Consider the following 22,714-nt stretch of genomic DNA (forward strand, 5'->3'; position numbering starts at 1 on the left):
CTGAAAGACTGGAGTGACTGGGCTTGTATACCCTTGAGTTTAGAAGATTGAGATGGGATCTGATTGAGACATATAAGATTTTGAAAGGATTATACACTCTGGCAGCAGGAAACATGTTTCCGCTGATGGGTGAGTGCCGAACCAGAGGACACAGCTTAAACATACGAGGTAGACCATTTAGGACAGAGATGAGGAGAAACCTCTTCACCCAGAGAGTGGTGGCTGTGTGGAATGCTCTGCCCCAGAGGGCAGTGGAGGCCCAGTCTCTGGATTCATTTAAGAAAGAGTTGGATAGAGCTCTCAAGGATTGTGGAATGAAAGGCTATGGAGATAAGGCAGGAACAGGATACTGATTAGAACATAGAAAAGAGAACATAGAAAAATACAGCGCAGTACAGGCCCTTTGGCCCTCGATGTTGCGCCGATCCAAGCCCACCTAACCTACAATAGCCCACTATCCTCCATATGCCTATCCAATGCCCGTTTAAATGCCCATAAAGAGGGAGAGTCCACCACTTCTACTGGCAGGGCATTCCATGAACTCACGACTCGCTGAGTAAAGAATCTACCCCTAACATCTGTCCTATACCTACCACCCCTTAATTTAAAGCTATGCCCCCTCGTAATAGCTGACTCCATACGTGGAAAGAAGATTAAGGATGATCAGCCATGATCATATTGAATGGTGGTGCAGGCTCGAAGGGCAGAATGGCCTACTCCTGCACCTATTGTCTATTGTCTATTGTCTAATACCTAAACCTGTTTGGCCATATTTTGAACACACCTTACCTGACCATCAAATCCTGGGATGATACTGAAATCTGGAACTTCTGGCTCAGAGGTTAAAAAAAAAATTATGTGTGCCACAAAGGGCCATGTATCTGGGAAGAAATGCTAATTAGTTGTCTTTTAGACCTCCAAATCAATTCTAAATTGAAATTAAATGCAGGATTTAAAGCATAACTATTTACCAAACCTGACATTTCTAGCATCTCCTTGTGAAGTGGAGACTAACAGTCTCTCTACTATCAACACAGTTGCTCTAGTCATTGTCTACGTATTTCACATCCATTCCCCACTGAGACCTAACCTATGTCCCCTCTGTATTCTTTAACAATCAAGCTACGTAATGTAGTTGTTGAGTGGTTTGTTGGCTGGCAGGACAGGTCACATGATCTCACTCATTCCTCAACTGCACCCTGAATTAAAGAGTCAGAACATAATGTAACAATTTCACAAGCTTCACATTTGAAACAACTTACTTTAAATTACAACATGACAGAATGCATGAAAGAATTCAAGCAGAATACATCCATTCTGTAGGAAATGCGATCATTTTAGTGGATGGAATCGATGGCAGAAATTGGTCTTACAAGTGGATGAGGTTCATCAAACTCACTCAGCTGGAAAGAAAGAACTTGCCATTATAAAATACTGTACATTTCCCCAGAAGATCCTAAAGCAGCTCACAGCCAATTCCTTTGAAATACAGTCATGATTGCCACCTATTCAATTTTCAGAGAGCAAGGCAAACAGTGAATGAACTATTTTCCTTGATGATGATGGTTGAAGCATAAATGTTGGTCAGGTTACTGGAAGAACACCTCTCTTTTTTATGAACCTATTTTTCCTAACCGACCTGTTCAGAGATGTTACTACACATCTCTGGAGCAGGTGGGACTTGAACCCAGGTCTTCCAGTCCAGGGTTAGGGACATTACCACTGACAACAAGAGGGCTGTAATATTTCTCTTTTCCATGATGTAGAGGTGCCGGAGTTGGACTGGGGTAGACAAAGTTAAAAAGCACGCGGCCAACTACCTGACAAAGCAGCAGTAACATGCTGGGCTATAACCTGACGTTGTGTGATTTTTAACTTCTCACGTGTAATGATATCGTCAGCACCCAGCCGAACAACCTCAGTTTAACATCTCATCTGAAAAATACCAGCTCCAATTCCCTCGCTATTTCATAGACACTTTACACTAGTTTATTTCTGTCTGTCTCTGGGATGGGGATTGGTATCCATGACCATCTAACACATAGCTGAGAGTACTGTCACTGTGTAATCTAGTCACTTTTGTAAAGATAAATTGCACTCTTTCAAGTTTTACAAGTATTTTTCACTTATTTGTGGGTGTAATGGAAATTAGATTTTTTGAAGTCTGTGGAGACCAATATGTACATTTTGATATGATTGACTCAAATGCTTTTTTGGGGAAAAAGGTGCATTACTTAACACATTACACAACTGGATCGAGGAATCTTTGGCAAAAGGCTTATAAGGGTTACAACCTCCAGAGGAATTAGCAGCAATATCATTGCCAAAGGTAGATATTAGATTTGGATTTGTACCTGCTATTACATAGAGAGCATTTGAGAAAAGTGCTATGAAGAGACACAGGAGAAAAATACCAGAAAAGAAGCCAATGCAAGCTGTTCTGCTGCATTGTTTGGGAATTGATTAAGCAGTGAGATTGGTGAAAATCCTGAGTGTAGGTTAATTATTAGTCTGTGCTCTTCACTGAAGAAAATTAGAGAAGGACCTTGAAAGAGGATAAGCAAATAATCATTCATCCACATAGCCTATCACATCACTGCAGCTTTCTTCACTAATCCTCATACCCATTCAGTTATTTAACATGTGAATCAGTCCCAACCTTTCTCTTTGCCCTCTTACTGTTTAATTTGAATATCACAACACTGCATCTCTTCTATTAGTAGAGTACACGCCTGAACAGACTGGTAAAATATACTGCTGCAAACATTGGTCATGCATACTTATCCAGGTTACCCTGTCCGTTTCAGTGAAGTACAATTCCATGCTGCTTCATGCAAGTCAGGATCTCTACTCCTCCGCCTCCTCCTCCTCCTCCTCCTCTATCAACTGCCGCCACTGCGCCTCCATGTTACTTTCTGCAGCCTTGCATCATTCTCTTGCTGTCCAAAGAAAATCCGAAGAGCTTTTGCTTTGTAATTATGACAGGCGCCGCCAGTGAAATTGAATCAAATGCAATCCTATTCTGTCACAAAAGAGCTGTCACTGCCAAATGAGTATGCATATTAAGCCTTCAGATAATAATGAGATATTACAAAGGGTGATGAGAAGGAATGGAAGGTTAATCCCCATTTTAAAACACCTTCATTAACATGGTAGTATCAGAGCTATGTCTCACTTTAGTCAAATGTATATTCAAGGAAGGTTTGATTAAGTTATCTAAGATGCTGAAGGGATTAGGTTATGTTTATATAGGCATTTTGTTGCAACCTAAGTAAGCACAAATTATGTAAAGACAGAGCAAGTTAGATATCAAGAGTTAGCTATTGTCCCAGAGCACAGATGATCTGTTGAACAGATTGCCAGTTTGACTGTGAGCGGGGCTTTCTGATTTTCTGAAAGTGAGAGCTGATCCTGTTTCTAGCTGAAACAGAGACTCACCAGGTAGATGTGGCAATAATTCTAGCATTAGAACAATGGGTAGAAGAGGATTTTTCCAGCGTTCTTTTCCCTGGTTGATGTAAGTTTTTAATCAGATGTTCGTACAAAATTAACTGGCAGCCCATTCAATAAATCCACTATTCTCTCAGAAGAGCACCGTCTCCTGGCTAACAGTTATAGTCATAGAGAATAACAGCTCAGAAACAGTCCCTTCAGTCCCACACGTCCATGCCGACCAGCTATCCTAAACTAATCTAGTTTCATTTGCCAACACTTGGCCCATATCCCTCTAAACTCTTTCTATTCATATACCCATCCAGATGCCTTTTAAATGCTGTAATTATACCAGTTTCCACCTCTTCTTCAGCTCATTCGATACGTGCATTACTCTGTGTGAAAAAAGTTGTCCCTTATGTGCCTTTTAAATTTTTGCCCTCTCACCTTAAGCCTATGTCCTCTAGTTTTGGACACCCCCGCCCCAGGGAAAAGACTTTGTCTATTTATCTGATCCATGCCCCTCATGATTTTATAAACCTCAATAAGCTCACCTATCAGCCTCGAACGCTCCAGGGAAAACAGCCCTAGCCTGTTCAGCCTCTCCCTTTTAGCTCAAATCCTCCAACCCTGGCAACCCTCTGATCCTTGTATGTCTTTTCTGAGCCCTTTCAAGTTTCACAACGTCCTTCTGAAAGGCAAGAGACCAGAATTGCAGACAGTATTCCTATACTCAATGCTCTGACCAATAAAGGAAAGCATACCAAACACCTTATTCACTATTTTATCTACCTACGACTCCACTTTCAAGGAACTATGAACCTGCACTCCAAGGTCTCTTTGTTCAGCAACACTTCCAGGACCTTACCATTAAGTGTATAAGCTGAAAAATGTGTTGCTGGAAAAGCGCAGCAGGTCAGGCAGCATCCAAGCAGCAGGAGAATCGACGTTTCGGGCATAAGCCCTTCTTCAGGAATAAGTCTGCCCTGGTTTGCTTTTCCAAAATGCAGCACCTCACATTTATCTAAATTAAAGTAATCTAACACCAGTCCTGTCTTATATATATTTTGAGTTAGTGATTCTGGTCATTCCTCTGGCTTTTCATCTGTTCAAGGGCATTAGGTAGCTTTAGTGGAAGAGGTGAATAGGAGTTTATATATTGTTAAAACTTGCTGGCAAAATGCCTTGGTGAGTTGCTGCATTGTATCTTATAGATTGTAAGCATTGCACACTTTGATTAAGAGAGTGAACATTAAATGTGATACTTGGGTTAACAGTCAAGTGGGATGCTTTGTCCTAGATGGTGTTGAATTTCTTAATGTTGTTGGAGACCCACTCATGTCAGCAAGTGGGAATATTGCATCAAATTCCTGGCTTATACCTCATTTATGGCAGACAGACTTTGAGAGAGAGCTACTTGCTGCAGAATTCCCAATTTCGGATCTACTGTGGTATACAGTATTTATGTGGCTGGTCCAGTTCAGTTTCTTGCCAATAGTAATCCTTTTGAAATTGATAGTTTGGGATTAAATGACGGCCATGCCTTTGAATGTCAAAAAGTCTTTTCTCTTGTTGAAGATAGTCATTGCCTGGCACTTTTGTGATGGATTGCCCTTGCCAGTTATCAGCCCATGTCTGTTTATTGTTTAGGTTAAGCTGCATGTTGACATGAGCTGTTTTAGTATCTGAGGAGCTGCAAATGGTGCTGATCATTGGTGAACATCCCCACTTCTGATTTTATGATGGAGTGAAGGTCATGGGTGAATAAATCACACAGACCAGATGGATTACACCACAGAATTCTGAAGGAGACAACTGAGCATGTTGTGGAGGCATTGGTGGTGATCCTCCACATATCACTGGGCTCAGGAAGGGTCCCAGAGAACTGAGAAATGATTAATGTAACATCCTTATTTAAGAAGGGAGGAAGGCAGAAGATAGGAAATTATAGACTGGTTAGCCTAACATTTATTATTAGTAAGATTTTAAAGTCTATTGTTAAAGATAAGATTGTGCAGTATTTGGAAATGCATGGTAAAATAGAACTGAGCCAGCATGGCTTCATCAAGGGCTGGTCATACCTCACAAATCTGTTAGGATTCTTTGAGTAGGTAATGAGCAAGTTAGAAAAAGGAGAATCAATGGTTATGATCTAATTGGATTTCCAAAAGGCCGTTGATAAGGTGCTGCATAGGAGATGTTAAATAAGAGTCCATTGTTTTAGGCACTGGCATGTGTAGAGGATTGGCTGACTGGCAGAAGGCAGAGAGTGGGTAGAAAGAGGTCTTTTTCAAATGGTAGCCAGTGATCAGTTGTGTTCCACAGGGTTCCGTATTGGGACCACAACTATTCATACTAATCATTAATGATCTGGACAAAGGAACAAAGGGTATTGTTGCGAAGTTTGCAGATGACACAAAGGTGGAGTGACAGGTAGTGTTAAAGAAGCAGGGAGTCTGCAGAAGAACATGGACAAGCTAGGAGAGTAATTTTAAAAATGGCAGATGGAATACAATATGGGAAAGTGTGAGGTTATGCACTTTGGTCAGAGGGAATAGGGGCAAAGACTGTTTTCTAAATGGGGAAAGGTTTCAGAAAGCTGAAGCACAAAGGGCTTTAGAAATCCTAGTTCAGGATGTTAACATGCAGGTTCAGTTGGCAGTTAGGAAGGCAGATACAATGTTTGTGAGAAGATTTGTAGCTCGGGTGCTCGTTGTTCTGGTTCTGTTCGCCGAGCTGGGAATTTGTGTTGCAGACGTTTCGTCCCCTGTCTCGGTGACATCCTCAGTGCTTGGGAGCCTCCTGTGAAGTGCTTCTGTGATGTTTCCTCCGGCATTTATAGTGATTTGTATCTGCCGCTTCCGGTTGTCAGTTCCAGCTGTCCGCTGCAGTGGCCGGTATATTGGGTCGATGTGCTTATTGATTGAATCTGTGGATGAATGCACAGATTCATCCTAGAGGCATGGCATTCATCCACAGATTCAATCAATAAGCACATTGATCTGGATCCAATATACTGGCCACTGCAGCGAACAGCTGGAACTGACAACCGGAAGCGGCAGATTCAAACCACTATAAATGCCAGAGGAAACTTCACAGAAGCACTTCTCAGGAGGCTCCCAAGCACTGAGGATGTCACCTAGACAGGGGACGAAACGTCTGCAACACAAATTCCCAGCTTGGCGAACAAAACCACAACAGGCAGATACAATATTAGAATTAATTTTGAGAGGGTTAGAATACAAAAGCAGGGGTGTTTTGCTGACACTTGCCATGCCTTTGGTGAGACCGCATTTGGAATATTTGGTAGTTTTGGGCCCTGTATCAAAAGAAGGATGAGCTGGCCTTGGAGGGGGTCCAGAGGAGGGTTACAAGAATGATCCCAGGGATGAAGGGTTTGTCATATGAGATGCAATTGAAGACTCTGGTTCTATACTCAATGAAGAATAAGGGGGGAGATCTGATTGTAACTTAAAGAATACTGTGAGACCTGGATAGAGTGGATGTGGAGGAGATGTTTTGCACTGGTAGAAGAAACTAGGACCCAAGGGCCAATGCTCAGAGTGAAGAAGTGACCTGTTAGAACTAAGATGTGGAGGAATTTCTCCAGTCACAGGGTGGTTAATCTGTAGAATTTATTGTCACAGGAGGCTGGAGAGCCAAGACACTGAGTGTATTTAAGATAGAATTCGGTTCTTGATTAGTGAGAGGATCAAGGATTATGCTGAGAAAGCAGGAAAATGGGGTTGAGAAACATATCAGCCTTAATTGAATGGTGGTGCTGACTTGATGGGTCAAATGACTTACTTCTGTTCCTATACCTTATGGTTTTATGAAGGTGGGTAGGCCATGTTGATTGTCATGTGTTTGAGTTAATTGGCCTTCCAGAAACACATCCATCTTCATTTGACTTGGGTATGATTTCCAATTGTAGAGAGATTCCCACCAGCAACCAGCATCCCCTCCATCTCGATTTCCATTCACTTCCCTTGCAGTTTGCTAGGGTTCCTGAATGATGAAATGATGCCTTCAAATCACCAGCAGTTACTCTTATGTTTCTTAAAATCACTTGACTTCGCCTGATTATATAATGATTTTCTAAATGTCCAGGTACAATGTCTTTAAAAATGAATTCTAGCATTTTCCTGACAATGAATATTAGGCGACCTGATCCATAATTTCCTGTTTTTTATCTCACTTCTTTCTTGAATAGGGCACCACAATTGTGTTCTTCCAGTCTGCTCGGAATTCTCAAGAATATAGGGAATATTGGAACAACCAATACATCCACTATCTCTGTTGCCTACCTCTTTTAAGAGTGTCAAATTGTAGGACATCGGGTGTAGGTATTTGTCAGCCTTTGTTTCCAGTAGTTTCTGACTTTATTTTCTCCAGTGATGATGGGACTTTGTGCAAGGAATTATGACTGGAAGAGTAATAATACATAGATAGGTGCCAGAGATATTAGAAGGAGAAGATTGGTGTAGTTTTAGTCCAACAATGAAAAATGACCCGATTCTTACTTCCTTTATAAAGTAAAGTCTGGATTTTCAGAGTTTTTATTTGGAAGCTCGCCATGGATTGTCGTGTAAATTACAAAATGTGTTACTTGCCTAGATATTGTATTGTGCTCAAATGAGGTGTTGATCTTGTTGTCGTACAAAATGAATGTGTCCAGTGTGACTGGCACAGAAAGCGTGGAAAATTGGTTGGCTAGTCCCGTTCAGATGCAAACAGCAAATTGTGAGTTCTATTCCCTGCTCCATAAGCATTCTGGTGATTCTGGAAGGGCAGCAGGATAATACAACTTTGTCATTCACAGGGGACCTCGGCTGATGTAGGGGAGAAGAGGCAGAGGATCTTTCATGAAGAGCTAAAAAAATGGCTTCCATTGGCTCATGGTCTGAATGTGGAATCTCAGACGTGAGAATTGTGTTCATGTCCTGGATGAACTTAGGTTTCAAAAACTTGTTGTTTTGTGGAGGCAGCTTTTCCAACCCAAGAAATATGGGAACATTATTTGACATTAGGAGAAATTCTTGGCAAATCTTAGGAGGAAAGAATAGAGTCTGAATGTTTCTTAAGATAGGTGATTAAATGTCACTGAAATTGGAACAAATGCACGATAGAGTTATGGACTGAGCTTAATGAGCCAAACAGCCTTTTCATAGTCTGAACTTTATGTTCATACATTAATTTAGTTCTTACATTGTCAGGCCTAATAATTCTTCACAATAATGAATATACTTGTGCTGCTGTTCCTTCACAGTCAGGCTCAGTGACTCAACCAGATCAGTTTTATCTTGATCCATCAAGATCTACACTTTAAACAGAAATATGTGTAAACATCAAGAAAATCAAACCTGAGAAGGCGCTGCGATGATTTTGGAAACTATTTGTAGCTGTTTGATCTTCTTAAAAAAGATGATAAGACTCCTCTTTAAAAAGAGCACCCTGTGGTTAATATTCCTCTTTCAAACAGGCTTTGATGGTGAGACTTCCTCATTACACTGTGTTATGCGTGTTTAAATTGATCTGTTGAATGAAATGGCTGTGATCCATATATTTGCATGTTGGCTCTTTCTAACTGCTATTTATAAAATCTGCTTCAAATCTAACATTTCTTGCCAATGTCATATATTTATCAGACCATTCCAGAATGAAGCTTATGTTAGAATGCATTTTACATGAGAGGTCAGCGAAGTGGTAATTGATCGGAGCTTCTTCACAGGTTCACCTATTGATTGTGTGACATGTAAGACATAGTGAAGCAGCTGCCTTTAAACAGGTTGCTGGGTAACAGCATTGGTACACCATTACTGACAGGAAATTTGAGAAACCCTATGAAGTGCTCACTGTTGACCACGGAAGCTGTTTATGACTTCAATTTAAACATTAAATAAAACCTGAAAGCAGTGTGGATGGTGGAAATCGGAATCAAAAACAGAAATTGCTGGGAAAGCGCAGCAGGTCTGGCAGTATCTATGGAGAGAAATCAGAGTTAACATTCCAGTGACCTGTGGAAGAGTTCTGAGGAAGAGTCACTGGATCTGAAATGTTAATTCTGATTTCTCTCCATAGGTGCTGCCAGACATTGAGTCAGCAAGGAAAAAGACCCTTCGGTCCAACTTGTCTATGTTGACCAGATATCCTAAACTAACCTAATCCCATTTGCCAGCACTTGACCCATATTTCTCTAAACCCTTCCTGTTCATATACACATCCAGATGCTAACATGCTGACCTTTCTCAGCAATTTCTGTTTCCGATTTTAAAAAAAGCTATCCCATGGCGTATTGAGTAAGTAATTGATCCAAGTTTGTGTTGAATTAGCAGATCTGATTGCCTTCTGTGTCCTTGAGCTAGTAGGTAAAATCAACCAAATGCCTTACTCCTGATTACTGGCCAGTGAATCCCTGCTAACGAGTGGACATGGTAGGACACTGAACAAGAATAAGGCCATGTTAGCTTGCAGTCAGTATTCATGACCTCAGCAGTCTGAGAGGCAGATATCAAAATGCACTCTGCAAAGAAGCTCAAATTCACTGTGCTCTAGAAAGAGGTCCTAGAATCTAATGAATGATTTCAGATATAGCTTGTATAAACAATAATGAAAGTTATCAGTTTGACATGGGATTTAGCTATGGATTGCAAAGAAATTTCACAAAGAGAAAACTCTGGGGTGGATAATTTTAAATGGATAGTTATTGCCTTTCTTGCCAAGTGTACTAAAGTGATCAGAGTCAGGAGTCAGTTGCAGGTTTCTGCTGAAGATTTCATTTGGTGGACTAATGAAGACATTGTGTAATCAGCTCAAACTGGAAACTTGTTTTGACGGAGCATTCAGTTCGAAAACAATATTGAAAATTGCATTGATAAATATGAGGAATGCAATGGAATGGTGGCAAGGATATGTGCAATGCTATATTATGTTCCTAGCCAGAAGTAATAATTAAGAATCACAATAGGTTTGCCAGCATTGATTAGTGGCTTTGTCCTCCAGTCAAGTTGGTGATCCTCACTCATAGGTTACCTACCTTTATGCTTGTTCATCTTCACATTTTGTACTTTAGGGAAGCTATAAATTAAAACAGAAGGGCTTAAAGTTCAATCTTAATAAAAACAGTTACTTAGAAAATTCAGATTTAAGATTTGGAGTTATATCTCCTACTTCTTTAGAAACACTGCACGGTGACATTTTTTATGCTTGTCATAAGACTGTAAGACACGTAAGCAGAAGGAGGGTGTTCTCTCTATTGAATGTGCTCTGCTATTTAATCAGATCCTACTTGATTTGATAACCCTGACCTCCATTTTCCTGCATTTTCCCCATAACCCCTGATTCCTTTATTGATTAAAAATCTGTCTATCTCTGCATGCGTAAAGAATCCCTGCACCGATTGCTTCTGTGGTACTCCACTACAGGCTGTTTTCCTTAAAATGCTCCCCTTATCTCAACTCTGTGTTAGGTTCACTGGCTTCACCCCCTCACCCACCTCTTCCCCTCCCCCCCCCACTCACACTCACACTCATCAAAGAGATGCAATTGCTCATCTTTAACTGTGAAGTAGACCTGAACATGCAACACACAGATGCAAAATACTAAATAGTTTGCCTTACTGAATGAGTATTTCACACCTTTAATTCTCAATGTATGTTCTTTTCATATTCTGCATATGTGCTTTGTTGCCTCAATGCTATGAATTCTGCATTAAGTGTATATATGTTTGTTAAAAACTGGCGGATGTGCTAGTAGACCCATTGTTTAGACAGAATAGAAAAAAATCCCTTCGTTTAACAATGACCAACGGGGAAGCAGCACTTACTAGTGCATTAATGTGACATTTCTATTGCTCTCTTTGATCACCCTTATGGCTTCTCTAAGTGAAACTAATCAATTAGGGCTTAACCAGCTAAGTGCTGATTCTAAGCCCAAACTTATTTCTACAGTCGAGAGATTAGATTTTCACTCCATTATTTAATTTAGATTGAAGTCAGTGTACCAGTCTACCATGTGTCATCTACTCCCTAAGATTGGATCACTTTAATAATCAATAACAATGATGTGTAGATTCTTTAATGATTTATAGATACCCATTTTGTTTTAATAAATCAGGAATTAGATTAATTTTGATTTTCTTGCATCTTTTTCTACAGAAATGAGAATGTGTTACATCAGTTCTGCTGCCCAGCAGCTGATGCTGATCAGAAGCTTCCCTCCAGTACTCCTTCTTCCAGGTACGTGGAGAGATTTTCTATTGGTCGATTAAGTGTAACTCACCAGAAGGTGAAGTAAAAGCAAGTGAAATTGGGGATCTGATCAGTCTGTCACTGTGGAGAATCTCGTCACTTTGAGACATTAATAAATCAATCTTTGTTCTCAGTGCCATTCAAGCAGGATCACGTCAGGCTCATCCCTAAAGCTCAACTCATCGTGTGCTCCTGTAATAGCGGCTTGTGCTGCAAATGGTGAAAATACTTGTGGGAAGGGTCAGTATCTTGCCTCAGCTCCTTTAGGAGCTTTTGATATCATGATGACACACTGTTAATCGTAGAATTAAATGAATGCAGCTATCATTTAGTCAGCATTAATTGTCCTGCAGTTCCACAGTTAGCCTAAATGGGTTTGTCATTGAAATAAAGAAATTACTAAATGTCTAGTTTTGAAACTATTGGTATTCTGAATTACTGAGTCAATTTGGCTTCAGTATCTTTTCGTTAGAGGAATGAGCAAATGGCCAAGATTCTGGTTTTGATTCTTATTAAATGATTCTTGTTGAATTGGAGTGTATATTGACTCTTGTGTCAAATTAGGTCTAGGCTCACTGTGACTTGCACTATAAACAAGTAGGCGGCTGTGTCAAACACTGAGGCTAAGACAAAGAAAAAGGACAGTAAAAAGAGGTACTCTTGAAAGAATAGTACTCTGAAACCAAACCATGATTAAATGACTGAGTAGATACAAAGGTATGAATTAGAAGCAGATGTAGATCATTTGGTCCCATGGGCCTGCTCTGTTATTCCATAGATCATGGTTGATCTCTCTGTTTCAAATTCCACATTCCTATCTACCTCAAAAACCTTATATTCTTCTTAGGCAGAGGAATCTATCTACTACAGTCTTAAAAATATTTGATGCCTTCAGATCCACTGCCTTCTGAGACAGAGTTTCAAAAAACATTCTCCTCATGTCTGACCTGAAAGGGTAACTTTAAAGTTTTAAGCCCCCTAGAACTGGCTAAGAACAGGAGAGGAATTGTAATTTCCACGTTACCTTCTCAAGACTATTCAAGAGCTTATATATGTCATAGAGTTATGGAAGTCTATAGCACAGAAAGGGCTCTTTAGTAGAGGTGGGGGGGTGGAGGGGCGGGGGAAACATGATTGAGATGCATAAACTTGTGTGAAAATGGGCCTGTCGAATCTATGCCAGTCAAAAACAAGTGCCTAACTGTTCTAATCCCATTTTCCAGCCCATCACCTTGTATGCATTGGCATCAAAACCGCATATCTAAATACTTTTGAAATAATTTGAGGGTTTCTGCTTCTACCGCCATTATCAGTAGTAAGTTCCAGATTCCTATCACACCTTGGGTGAAAATAAAATTCCTCACATCTCCTCTAAACTTCCTGCCCCATACCTCAAGTCTATGCTCCCTGGTTATTGATCCCTCCAGTAAGGGTGAAAGTTCCATTCTGTCGATTCCCATCATGTCTCAATCATGTCCCCACTCAATGGCCTCTGTCTAATCTCTCTTCATACCTAAAGCTCACCAATGCAGGCAACATCCTGGTAACGCTTCAATCAAGTCATCCTAATGCTTCTTAATTCCAAAAGCAAGCCTAGTCTGTCTAATCTTTCCTCATAGGACAATCTGCTCATTCCAGGTATCAATTTAGAGCACCTGCTCTGAACTGCTTTCAATGTATTTATATCCTTCCTTAAATGAAGAGACCAAAACTACACACAGTCTTTGAGATGCAGTCTTAACACTGCTCTGAATAGCTGAAAAAAAGGACTGAAGAAATTGGTAGAAAAAGAGGGGAATTAAAAGGACTTTTAAAATTGTTTGAAGATTGAAGATAGTAAACAGAATCATTTCAGTGATTCTTTCGACAGAAATGTGTAAATGTAAGAGTATGGCTGTCAGATAAAGAGCCTCTTGCCCAGCCAAAATGTCCCATACAATTGTTTTACCTTTTTTTGTCCAGGCAAGTGAAACTAGTACAGGAGACCATGCTGCTATTGGTTTTCCTGCAGTAGCTATCTTTATTAAAAGGTAATGTCTGCTTTAGCCAGAAAACAAGTCAAAAGAATTCTGGATGATCCAAGATGGAGGATGGGAAAAAATTGTAGTTATGAGCTGCTCTTTTTTGAGGTATTTTAGGAGTTGGAGGTAACTTCTTCGAATTCCAGGAGCAGCAATTACTGTTTTATACACTGTTGCATTGTTTTGGAACTTTGGGGAAAAAAGTCAAAACAACGGCAATTTTAAAAGGGAGAAAGACAGACAAAAGGCAGCAAGCACATGGTCAGTGAGGGAGAGAGAGAGAGAGAAAGAAACCTACACTGCTAACTGACACAGTGAATCTACGTAGTTACTGCCTTTGCACTTTGAGTTCATGTATCTCCAGACATCGCAGTATGTTTAGGAAAACTTAACAAACAGCAAAATTCACAGCTGACCTTGAAGGAACCTGTGTGGGAGAGCTCACAGCAGAGGAACAGGTAAGTGCATGGTTTTTAACGTGTAACCTTGCTGTAAGCCTATAGTCATGAGTAGAGTGGGCTCTTTCTTGATTATGATTTTTAACAAATTTGTCTCTTGATTAAATTTTAAAAGCATAAACCATAAATACTAAGTTAGCCGAGAGCACTTGTTTTCAGAGCAAAAAGACAGTGCTATTTTCTGGGTCTGTAGATTGTGAAGGAGCAAAGATGGCCTTTAGGAGAGTGACATGCTCTTCCTGTTAGATGTGGGAGTTTAGGGATAGTTAACATTTTACTGAGGAAAATGTCTGCAGGAAATGTCTTTGTTGTGAATCCCATCAGATTGCATAGATTGGTTGGAGAGGCAGTTAGAGGCAATGAGGAATTAATAGGAGTTAGGGGGTGTAATGGATGGCAGTTATAGGAAAGGAAAAAAGTTGAAGATACAGTCACAGAGATGGATTAACTCCAGGAAAGGTAAGAGAGGTAGGCAGGTAGTGCAAGAGTCTTCTGTGGCTATTCCCATATCAAACAAATATGCTGTTTTGGAAAATGTAGGGCATGATGGACTATCAGGAGAATGTAGCATGAACAGCCAAGTTTCTGGTAATGAGACAGGCTCTAATGTAATGAGGGGTAAGTCAGGTTCCAAGTAATTGATTGTGTTAGGGGACTGTCTAGTCAAAGACACAGACAGACATTTCTGTGGTCAGCAGCAAATAATCAAAATAGTGTATTGCCTCCCTGGTGCCAGGATCAAGGATGTCTTGGAGAGGGTGCAGAATGTTCTCAAAATGGAGAGGGCTCAACAGGAGGTCATTGTACACATTGGAACCAACAACAAAGGAAGGGAAAAGAATGAGATTCTGAAGGGAGAATATAGAAAGTTAGGCAGGAATTTAAAAAGGAGGTCCTCGAGAGTAGTAATATCTGGATTACTCCCTGTGCTACGAACAAGTGAGAGTAACATTAGGAGGATAGAGCAGATGAATGCATGGCTGAGGAGCTGGTGTATGGGAGAAGGATTCACATTTTTGGATCATTGGAATCTCTTGTGGGGTAGAAGTGACCTGTGCAAAAAGGACGGAATGCACCTGAATTGGAAGGGGACTAATATACTGGCAGGGAGATTTGCTAAAGATGTTTAGGAGGATTTAAATTAGTAAGCTGGGGGGTGGGACATAGGGAGATAGTGAGGAAAGAGATCAATCTGAGACTGGTTCAGTTGAGAAAATGAGCGAGTCAAATAGTCTAAGCAGACAGGAACATAGCAGAGAACAAGGTAGGACTGATAAATCACATTTACTTCAATGCAAGGGGCCTAACAGGGAAGGCAGATGAACTCAGGGCATGGTTAGGAACATGGGACTGGGATATCATAGCAATTACAGAAACATGGTTCAGGGATGGACAGGACTGGCAGCTTAATGTTCCAGGATATAAATGCTACAGGAAGGATAGAAAGGGAAGCAAGAGAGGAGGGGGAGTGGCGTTTTTGATAAGGGATAACATTACTGTTGTACTGAGGGAGGATATTCCTAGGAATACACCCATGGAAGTTATTTGGGTGGAACTGAGAAATAAAGGGATGATCACCTTATTGGGGTATTATAGACCCCCCAATAGTCAGAATGAAATTGAGAAACAAATTTGTAAGGATATTTCAGTTACCTGTAAGAATAATATGGTGGTTATGTTAGGGGATTTTAACTTTCCAAACATAGACTGGGATGCCATAGTGTTGAGGGTTTAGATGGAGAGGAATTTATTAAGTGTGTACAAGAACATTTTCTGATTCAGTATGTGGATGTACCGACTAGAAAAGGTGCAAATCTTGACCTACTGTTGGGAAATAAGGCAGGGCAGGTGACTGAGGTGTCAGTGGGGGAGCACTTTGGGGCCAGCGACCATGATTCTATTAGTTTTAAAATAGTGATGGAAAAGGATAGACCAGATCTAAAAGTTGAAGTTTTAAATTGGAGGAAGGCCAATTTTGATTGTATTAGGCAAGAACTTTCAAATGCTGATGGGGTGGACATGTTCACAGGTAAAGGGATGACTGGAAAATGGTAAGCCTTCAAAACTGTGATAACGTGAGTTCAGAGAAAGTATATTTCTGTTAGGCTGAAAGGAAAGGCAGGTAAGTGTAGGGAATGCAGGATGACTAAAGAAATTGAGGGTTTAGTTAAGAAAAAGAAGGAAGTGTATAGATAGGATAAATTGATTGACTCTTTAGAGTATAAAGGCAGTAGGAGTATACTTAAGAGGGAAATCAGGAGGGCAAGAAGGGGACATGAGATAGCTTTGGTAAATAGATGGTGGATAATCCAAAGGGTTTTATAAATACATTAAGGACAAAAGGGTTACTAGCGAGAGGATAGGGCCCCTTAAAGATCAGCAAGGCAACCTATGTGTGGAGCCATAGGAGATGGGGGAGATACTAAATGACTTTTTTGCATCAGTGTTTACTGTGGAGAAGGACATGGAAGATATACAATGTAGGGAAATAGTTGGTGGCATCCTGAAAAATGTTCATATTACAGCGGAGGAGGTGCTGAATATCTTGAATGCATAAAAGTGGATAAATCCCCAGGACCTGATCAGGTGTTCCCTAGAAATCTGTGGGAAGATAGAGAAGTGATTGCTGGGCCTCTTGCTGAGATATTTATATCATCGATAGTCATAGGTGAGGTGCCGGAAGACTGGAGGTTGGCTAATGTGGGGGTGCCACTATTTAAGAAAGGTGGTAAGGACAAGCCAGGGAACTATATACCAGTGAGCCTGACATTAGTGGTGGGCAGGTTGTTGGAGGGAATTCTGAGGGACAGGATTTACATGTATTTGGAAAAGCAAGGTCTGGCTCGGGATAGTCAGCATGGCTTTGTGCATAGGAAATCACATTTCACAAATTAGATTGAGTTTTTTGAAGAAGGAACAAAGAGCCTTGATGAGGGCAGATTGGCAGATGTGATCTATATGGCCTTCAGTAAGGCGTTCGACAAGGTTCCTCGTGGGAGACTAGTTAGCAAGGTTAGATCTCATGGAATAAACGGAGAATTAGCCATTTGGATACAGAACTGGCTCAAAGGTAGAAGGCAGAGGTTGGTGGTGGAGGGTTGCTTTTTCAGACTGGAGGCCTGTGACCAGTGGTATGCCAGAAGGATCAATGCTGGGTCCACTGCTTTTCGCCATTTATATAATTGATTTGGATGTGAACATGGGAGGTATGGTTAGTAAGTTTGCAGATGACACCAAAATTGAAGTTGTAGTGGACAGCAAAGAGGTTTACCTCAGATTAAAATGGGATCTTGAATGGATGGGCCAATGGGCTGAGGAGTGGCAGATGGAGTTTAATTTAGATAATGCGAGGTGCTGCATTTTGGAAAAGTAAGTCAGAGTAGGACTTATACATTGAATGGTGAGGTCCTGGGGAGAGTTGCTGAACAAAGAGACTTTGGAGTGCAGGTTCACTGTTCCTTGAAAGTACAGTCGCAGGTGGTAACCATCATGAAGAAGGCATTGAAGAAGGAGTTTGGTATGCTTTCCTTTATTGGTCAGAGTATTGAGTACAGGAGTTGGTAGGTCGTGTTGTGGCTGTACAGGACATTGGTTTAGCCATTTTTGGAACATTGCATGCAATTCTGCTCTCCTTCCTATCGGAAAGATGTTGTGAAAATTAAAAGGGTTCAGAAAAGATTTACAAGGATGTTGCCAGGCTTGGAGTGTTTGAGCTATAGGGGGAGGGTGTAAAGGCTGGGGCTATTTTCCCTGGAGCGTTGGAGGCTGAGGGATGACCTTATAGAGGTTTATAAAATCATGAGGGGATGGATAGGATAAATAAACAAGGTCTTTTCCCTGGGGTGAGGGAGTCCAGAATGAGATGGCATAGGTTCAGGGTGAGAGGGGAAATATATAAAAGGGACCTAAGGGGCAACTTATTCATGCAGAGAACGGTGCGTGTATGGAATGAGCTGCCAGAGGATGTAGTGGAGGGTGGCATAATTGCAGCATTTAAAAGGCATTTGGGTGGGTCTATGAATAGGAAGGTTTACAGGGAAATGGGCTAAGTGCAGGGAAATGGGACTAGATTAGTTTAAAATATCTGATCGGCATGGATGAGTTGGACTGAAAGGTCTGTTTCTATGCTGTAGATCTCTATGACTCTATGAACTAATTTTTTAATGGAGTATAGCAAATTTGAAGGTGTCAACCTATTCTCGCTATCCACTGTTCTCTGAAAATAAATACAAATTCTGTTATTTAATCTCGAAGTAGAAGAAGATGACAACCCAAGATGATCTGTCAGCCGAGATCTGGAGTAATGTGAAAGAACTGGCTGTGGCCAGAAGAGAATGGAATGCTTTGTCTGCCTCATGCATCTCTAAATATAAGTTACTAAGTTTCTAAGCTTGATCTGACCTTATGCAACTTAAAATTCTGATCTCTTGACCTTCCTGATCTATTTAACTAGAACCAACTATCAACAGGAACACAATCTATTCCTTCATCTTATAATTTGGAGATGCCGGTGTTGGACTGGGGTGTACAAAGTTAAAAATCACACAACTCTAGGTTAGAGTCCAACAGGCTTAAGTAGAAGCACACTAGCTTTCGGAGCGCCGCTCCTTCATCAGGTTGTAGTGAAGGACACCATTCTAAGGCACAGAATTTATAGCAAAAATTTACAGTGTGATGTAACTGAAATTATACATTGAAAAATACCTTGACAATCAAGGTATTTTTCAATGTATAATCTCAGTTACATCACACTGTAAATTTTTGCTATAAATTCTGTGCCTTAGAATGGTGTCCTTCACTACAACCTGATGAAGGAGCGGCGCTCCGAAAGCTAGTGTGCTTCTACTTAAGCCTGTTGGACTATAACCTGGTGTTGTATGATTTTTAACTTCATTTTATAATGCTCAGTCGGATGACCTACTGAGTCTATTTTACTTTAAAGTGTAGAGGCCCAATGTATTCGACAACCAAGCTGCTTTATAGTGGGAATTAGCTAAACAGTAGCTTATCTCTAAACCTTTCTGGAACATCAATATCATCATGGGCTGAATTTTCACCAGAAATGCAAGGGAAGAAGACATCTTGGATTGCTATCTTTAATATGAAAGGGACTAACATAACAACAAGGATGTTATACTTCAGTTATTTAGTGCACTAGGGAAGCCCACATCTTGAAAATTGTCTGCAGTTTTGGTCTCTATATTCAAGCAAAGATGAAAGTACTCTGATGAAGTTTACTAGATTGATACTTGGAATGTGTGGGTTTTTCGTTAAGGATAGATTGGACTAGCTTGGCTTGTGTCCAGTAGAGTTTAGTAGAGTGAGGGGTGACTTGATCGAAGTGTATAAGATCTTGAATGGTCTTAACAGGATGGATGTGAAATGGTGTTTGCTGTGCAACCCAGTCCAGATCTAGCAGACATTGTGTTTTAAAATTAAGGTTTCCCACTTTTTAAGGAAGAGATGAGGAAAATTTCTATTCTCTCAGCAGTTGTATGACTTTTGAATTCCCTGCCTGTGAAGGCAATGGATATAGGATTTTCGATGATTTTTAAGACCAAGGTGGATAAAGTTTTGTTAAGCAATGCATGTTTAAAAGTTTCAACATCCAACTTTGATAAACACTTAGGAAGGTGGAGAAAAAGTAACTGTGGATGGATTGGGTTCTTTATGGAGATCAATCATCAGTGGAATCCAACAGTAAGTTGTCTGTGGTTCTTACAGTTACATCCAAACGTCTTACAGCAGGATACAAAAACATAAGAAATAAGGCAGAAATAAACCAAACAGCTTCTTGAGCCTCTTCCACAATTCAATAGGTCATGGTTGCATTTTGACTTCAATTCCACTTTTCTGCTTCATCCCCAGATCTCTTGATTTTCCTATTGGTCAAAAGATCTATTGCACTCAACATTGATTGCACTGAAACACTGAGGTAGAGAATTCCAAGTTTACACAACCCTTCAAGTGAGAAAACACCTCCTCACCTCAGTCTTAAATAATCAAACCCTTATCTTGTGACTAGGTTGTGGACTATTTCGGTGGTAAAAACAATGACTGCAGATGCTGGAAACCAGATTCTGGATTAGTGGTGCTGGAAGAGCACAGCAATTCAGGCAGCATCCAAGGAGCTTTGAAATCGACGTTTCGGGCAAAAGCTCTTCATCAGGAATAAAGGCAGTGAGCCTGGAGCGTGGAGAGATAAGCTAGAGGAGGGTGGGGGTGGGGAGAAAGTAGCACAGAGTCGAGTTTGTTGGACTATTTAACCAGGGAATGCAAACTGTCAACATCTGCCCTTTTTTCAATACTGTTAAATTTCTTTTAACAGTATGTGGAAGATCAAAAAAGAAAGAAGCAGTAAATAAGAAGACTTGTAATTTGGGGAATCAAAGTTTTAAAGTTAAAGTATGCATAATTCTGGAGTTATTGACAGTCAGCCATGATCCCCATCTTGTTGAGTGCTCACTCTGAATCCTGGCAAGGTGAGGAGTTGTTGAATAAATATATTACTTCTATAATTTATACACTGATCAGTTCCAACATGGCATTGGCAGTGTTTCAGTCAGGTTTTTAGCTTGTTTGCATTTCACAGGACAAGTCTGCCTTTTCACCAGGCTTCAGCCACCTTTAACTTTGCTCTGCTTCTCCAGTGACTCGTTTCCAGTCACTTACTGCCATCTCAGAGAAAGGACTTTTATATGAAATGGGAGGAATAATTAAAACCTCCAGAATGAAAAGCTTTGGGACAGAGTATTACAATAAGAGGAATTATATAAAACTACAAATTTAATCTAACTATACCAATATTAGTCAATTTTCACACTGAGTGAAATTTCAGGTCAAAATTGTAGGATTGTCCTCCTTTCTTGATCTGTTTGCATCATTGGAAGTCATTGTCTCCTACTCCAATGAGTCCAACTGTTTCAGGTAGAAGCCTTTGTAATGTGCAGGGATTAGCAAACCAAAATGGATGGTGGATCCTAAAACAATCTACTGTATTGTGTTTTTGGTTGGAGCATGCTCATAGCATATTCTGGCCTGGGGGGTGGAAAAGCCTGTCAAATGATCTTTAAAGGCTATTTACAAAAACAGGTTGGACAAGTTTGAGACACAAGTTGTATGCATTTTCCTAACCAATGGTGGTCTCTATGCACCCACTCCTATAGTTGTCTTCTTCCTTTTTAGCTCGTAATCATTGGATCAGTTCCCCATGGGAACCAATGGATTTTCCGCTGTCTTTTCCAGCTGGTGAGCTTTCAGCTTCCTGCGTACATTGAAATGTAAACCTGGTCATTGAATCCAGTGGGCCTTCATGGCAAGGACAGTGGAAGGGCAGCTTGATTGCCCACCGAACCTAACCTGTCCTAACTTTCCCATTCCAAACCCAAGTTAAAGCAGTCTGATACACATAAAGTGACCAGCATGATCAAACTCTCAGCCAAGCCAGAGCAGGAACTGAGACTCAAAGTATCTGCATTTATTTCATGCAATTCTATTGTGAAGTAATTCAGTTATTGAGCTTTTAAACCCCGTTGTTGCTTTTGAAATTGATGTCAATCCTTCTTCCTGTCTGGTAGACTCTGAGGGAGAATAAAACTACCTTAGCACTGTTTAACTAAGCAATCAACTACCAGCTAAGCAAAATCAATGTTAAATGGGCCCAGGAGGAGTGACTTTCATCTCTGGAGCTTTTGACAGCCTTTACTGGGGAATGAATCAGTTGAGGTTGGCAGGGCATTCATCTGACAGAACTACTTACTAAACAGGAGGATGAAACAGCAGGTGAAAGGAGGTGTGATAGCAATGCAGTTAGCCTCTAAAGGCACATAGTGAATATATTCCTCCAGCTTTTTTAGTGCATTCATGCAACTCCTTTTTGTGTAATACATTGTTCAGTCCATATAATGTCTACAGATAGAATGCATTAATCAATTTTTACAGTTTTTTAAATACACTGATCAGTTCCAGTATGCTAAATGTCAGGCTTCTGTTTCATGTGGCAAATCAGCTTTCTCTCCAGATTGGAATTTGTCAGCATCAACGATTAGTTTAACTGAATGGTTTAGCAGTGAATTCCAAATCAGTGAGCCTGGCAGGAGGGTGGGATTGAAGTCATTGTATTGGGTGAAAATGAGGTTGGACTCATTCAGAATAGGTCCGTTATTTGGTGCTTTGCATTACAAATTTCAGACTGAGACGTTTTAAGAAAGTCAATATCAGATTTGCAGAATTAATTTGCCTTACCCCCAATTCCTTGTTATATATATTAAACAAATAAATAGTCTTACATTTTTTGAAAGTTTGCTTCTCAAATGAACATTATGGCAAAGCCAAGATATTGCCTCATGAGTAGTTGTACCTGTATTCAGGAGATAAGGATATGATATAAACTTCAGTGAATATAATCTGATAATAAGCTTTAAAGATGTTGATATCAGTGGGATTCCAGATAGTTTTCAGACTTTCTAGGATTTCTCTTGCTGTGATTAGACACAACAAATTTTGCTGTAATACACAGAAAGCATGTGAATTAAACAGCTCCTATTGTAGAAAG

General features: G+C 40.4%; 1 protein-coding gene across 1 annotated transcript in view; it reads left to right on the forward strand.

Moving 5' to 3' along the window:
* The window catches only part of LOC122559430 (IQ motif and SEC7 domain-containing protein 3-like), a 386,113-nt gene that overhangs the window by 92,537 nt on the left and 270,862 nt on the right, over positions 1-22,714 (forward strand). Inside the window, exon 2 of the mRNA XM_043708878.1 lies at positions 11,589-11,669. Coding sequence (XP_043564813.1) covers positions 11,589-11,669 — 81 coding nt within the window. The remainder of the gene's footprint in view (positions 1-11,588; positions 11,670-22,714) is intronic.

The sequence above is a fragment of the Chiloscyllium plagiosum genome, chromosome 19 (assembly GCF_004010195.1).
Source record: "Chiloscyllium plagiosum isolate BGI_BamShark_2017 chromosome 19, ASM401019v2, whole genome shotgun sequence".
Classification (NCBI taxonomy): Eukaryota; Metazoa; Chordata; class Chondrichthyes; order Orectolobiformes; family Hemiscylliidae; genus Chiloscyllium; species Chiloscyllium plagiosum.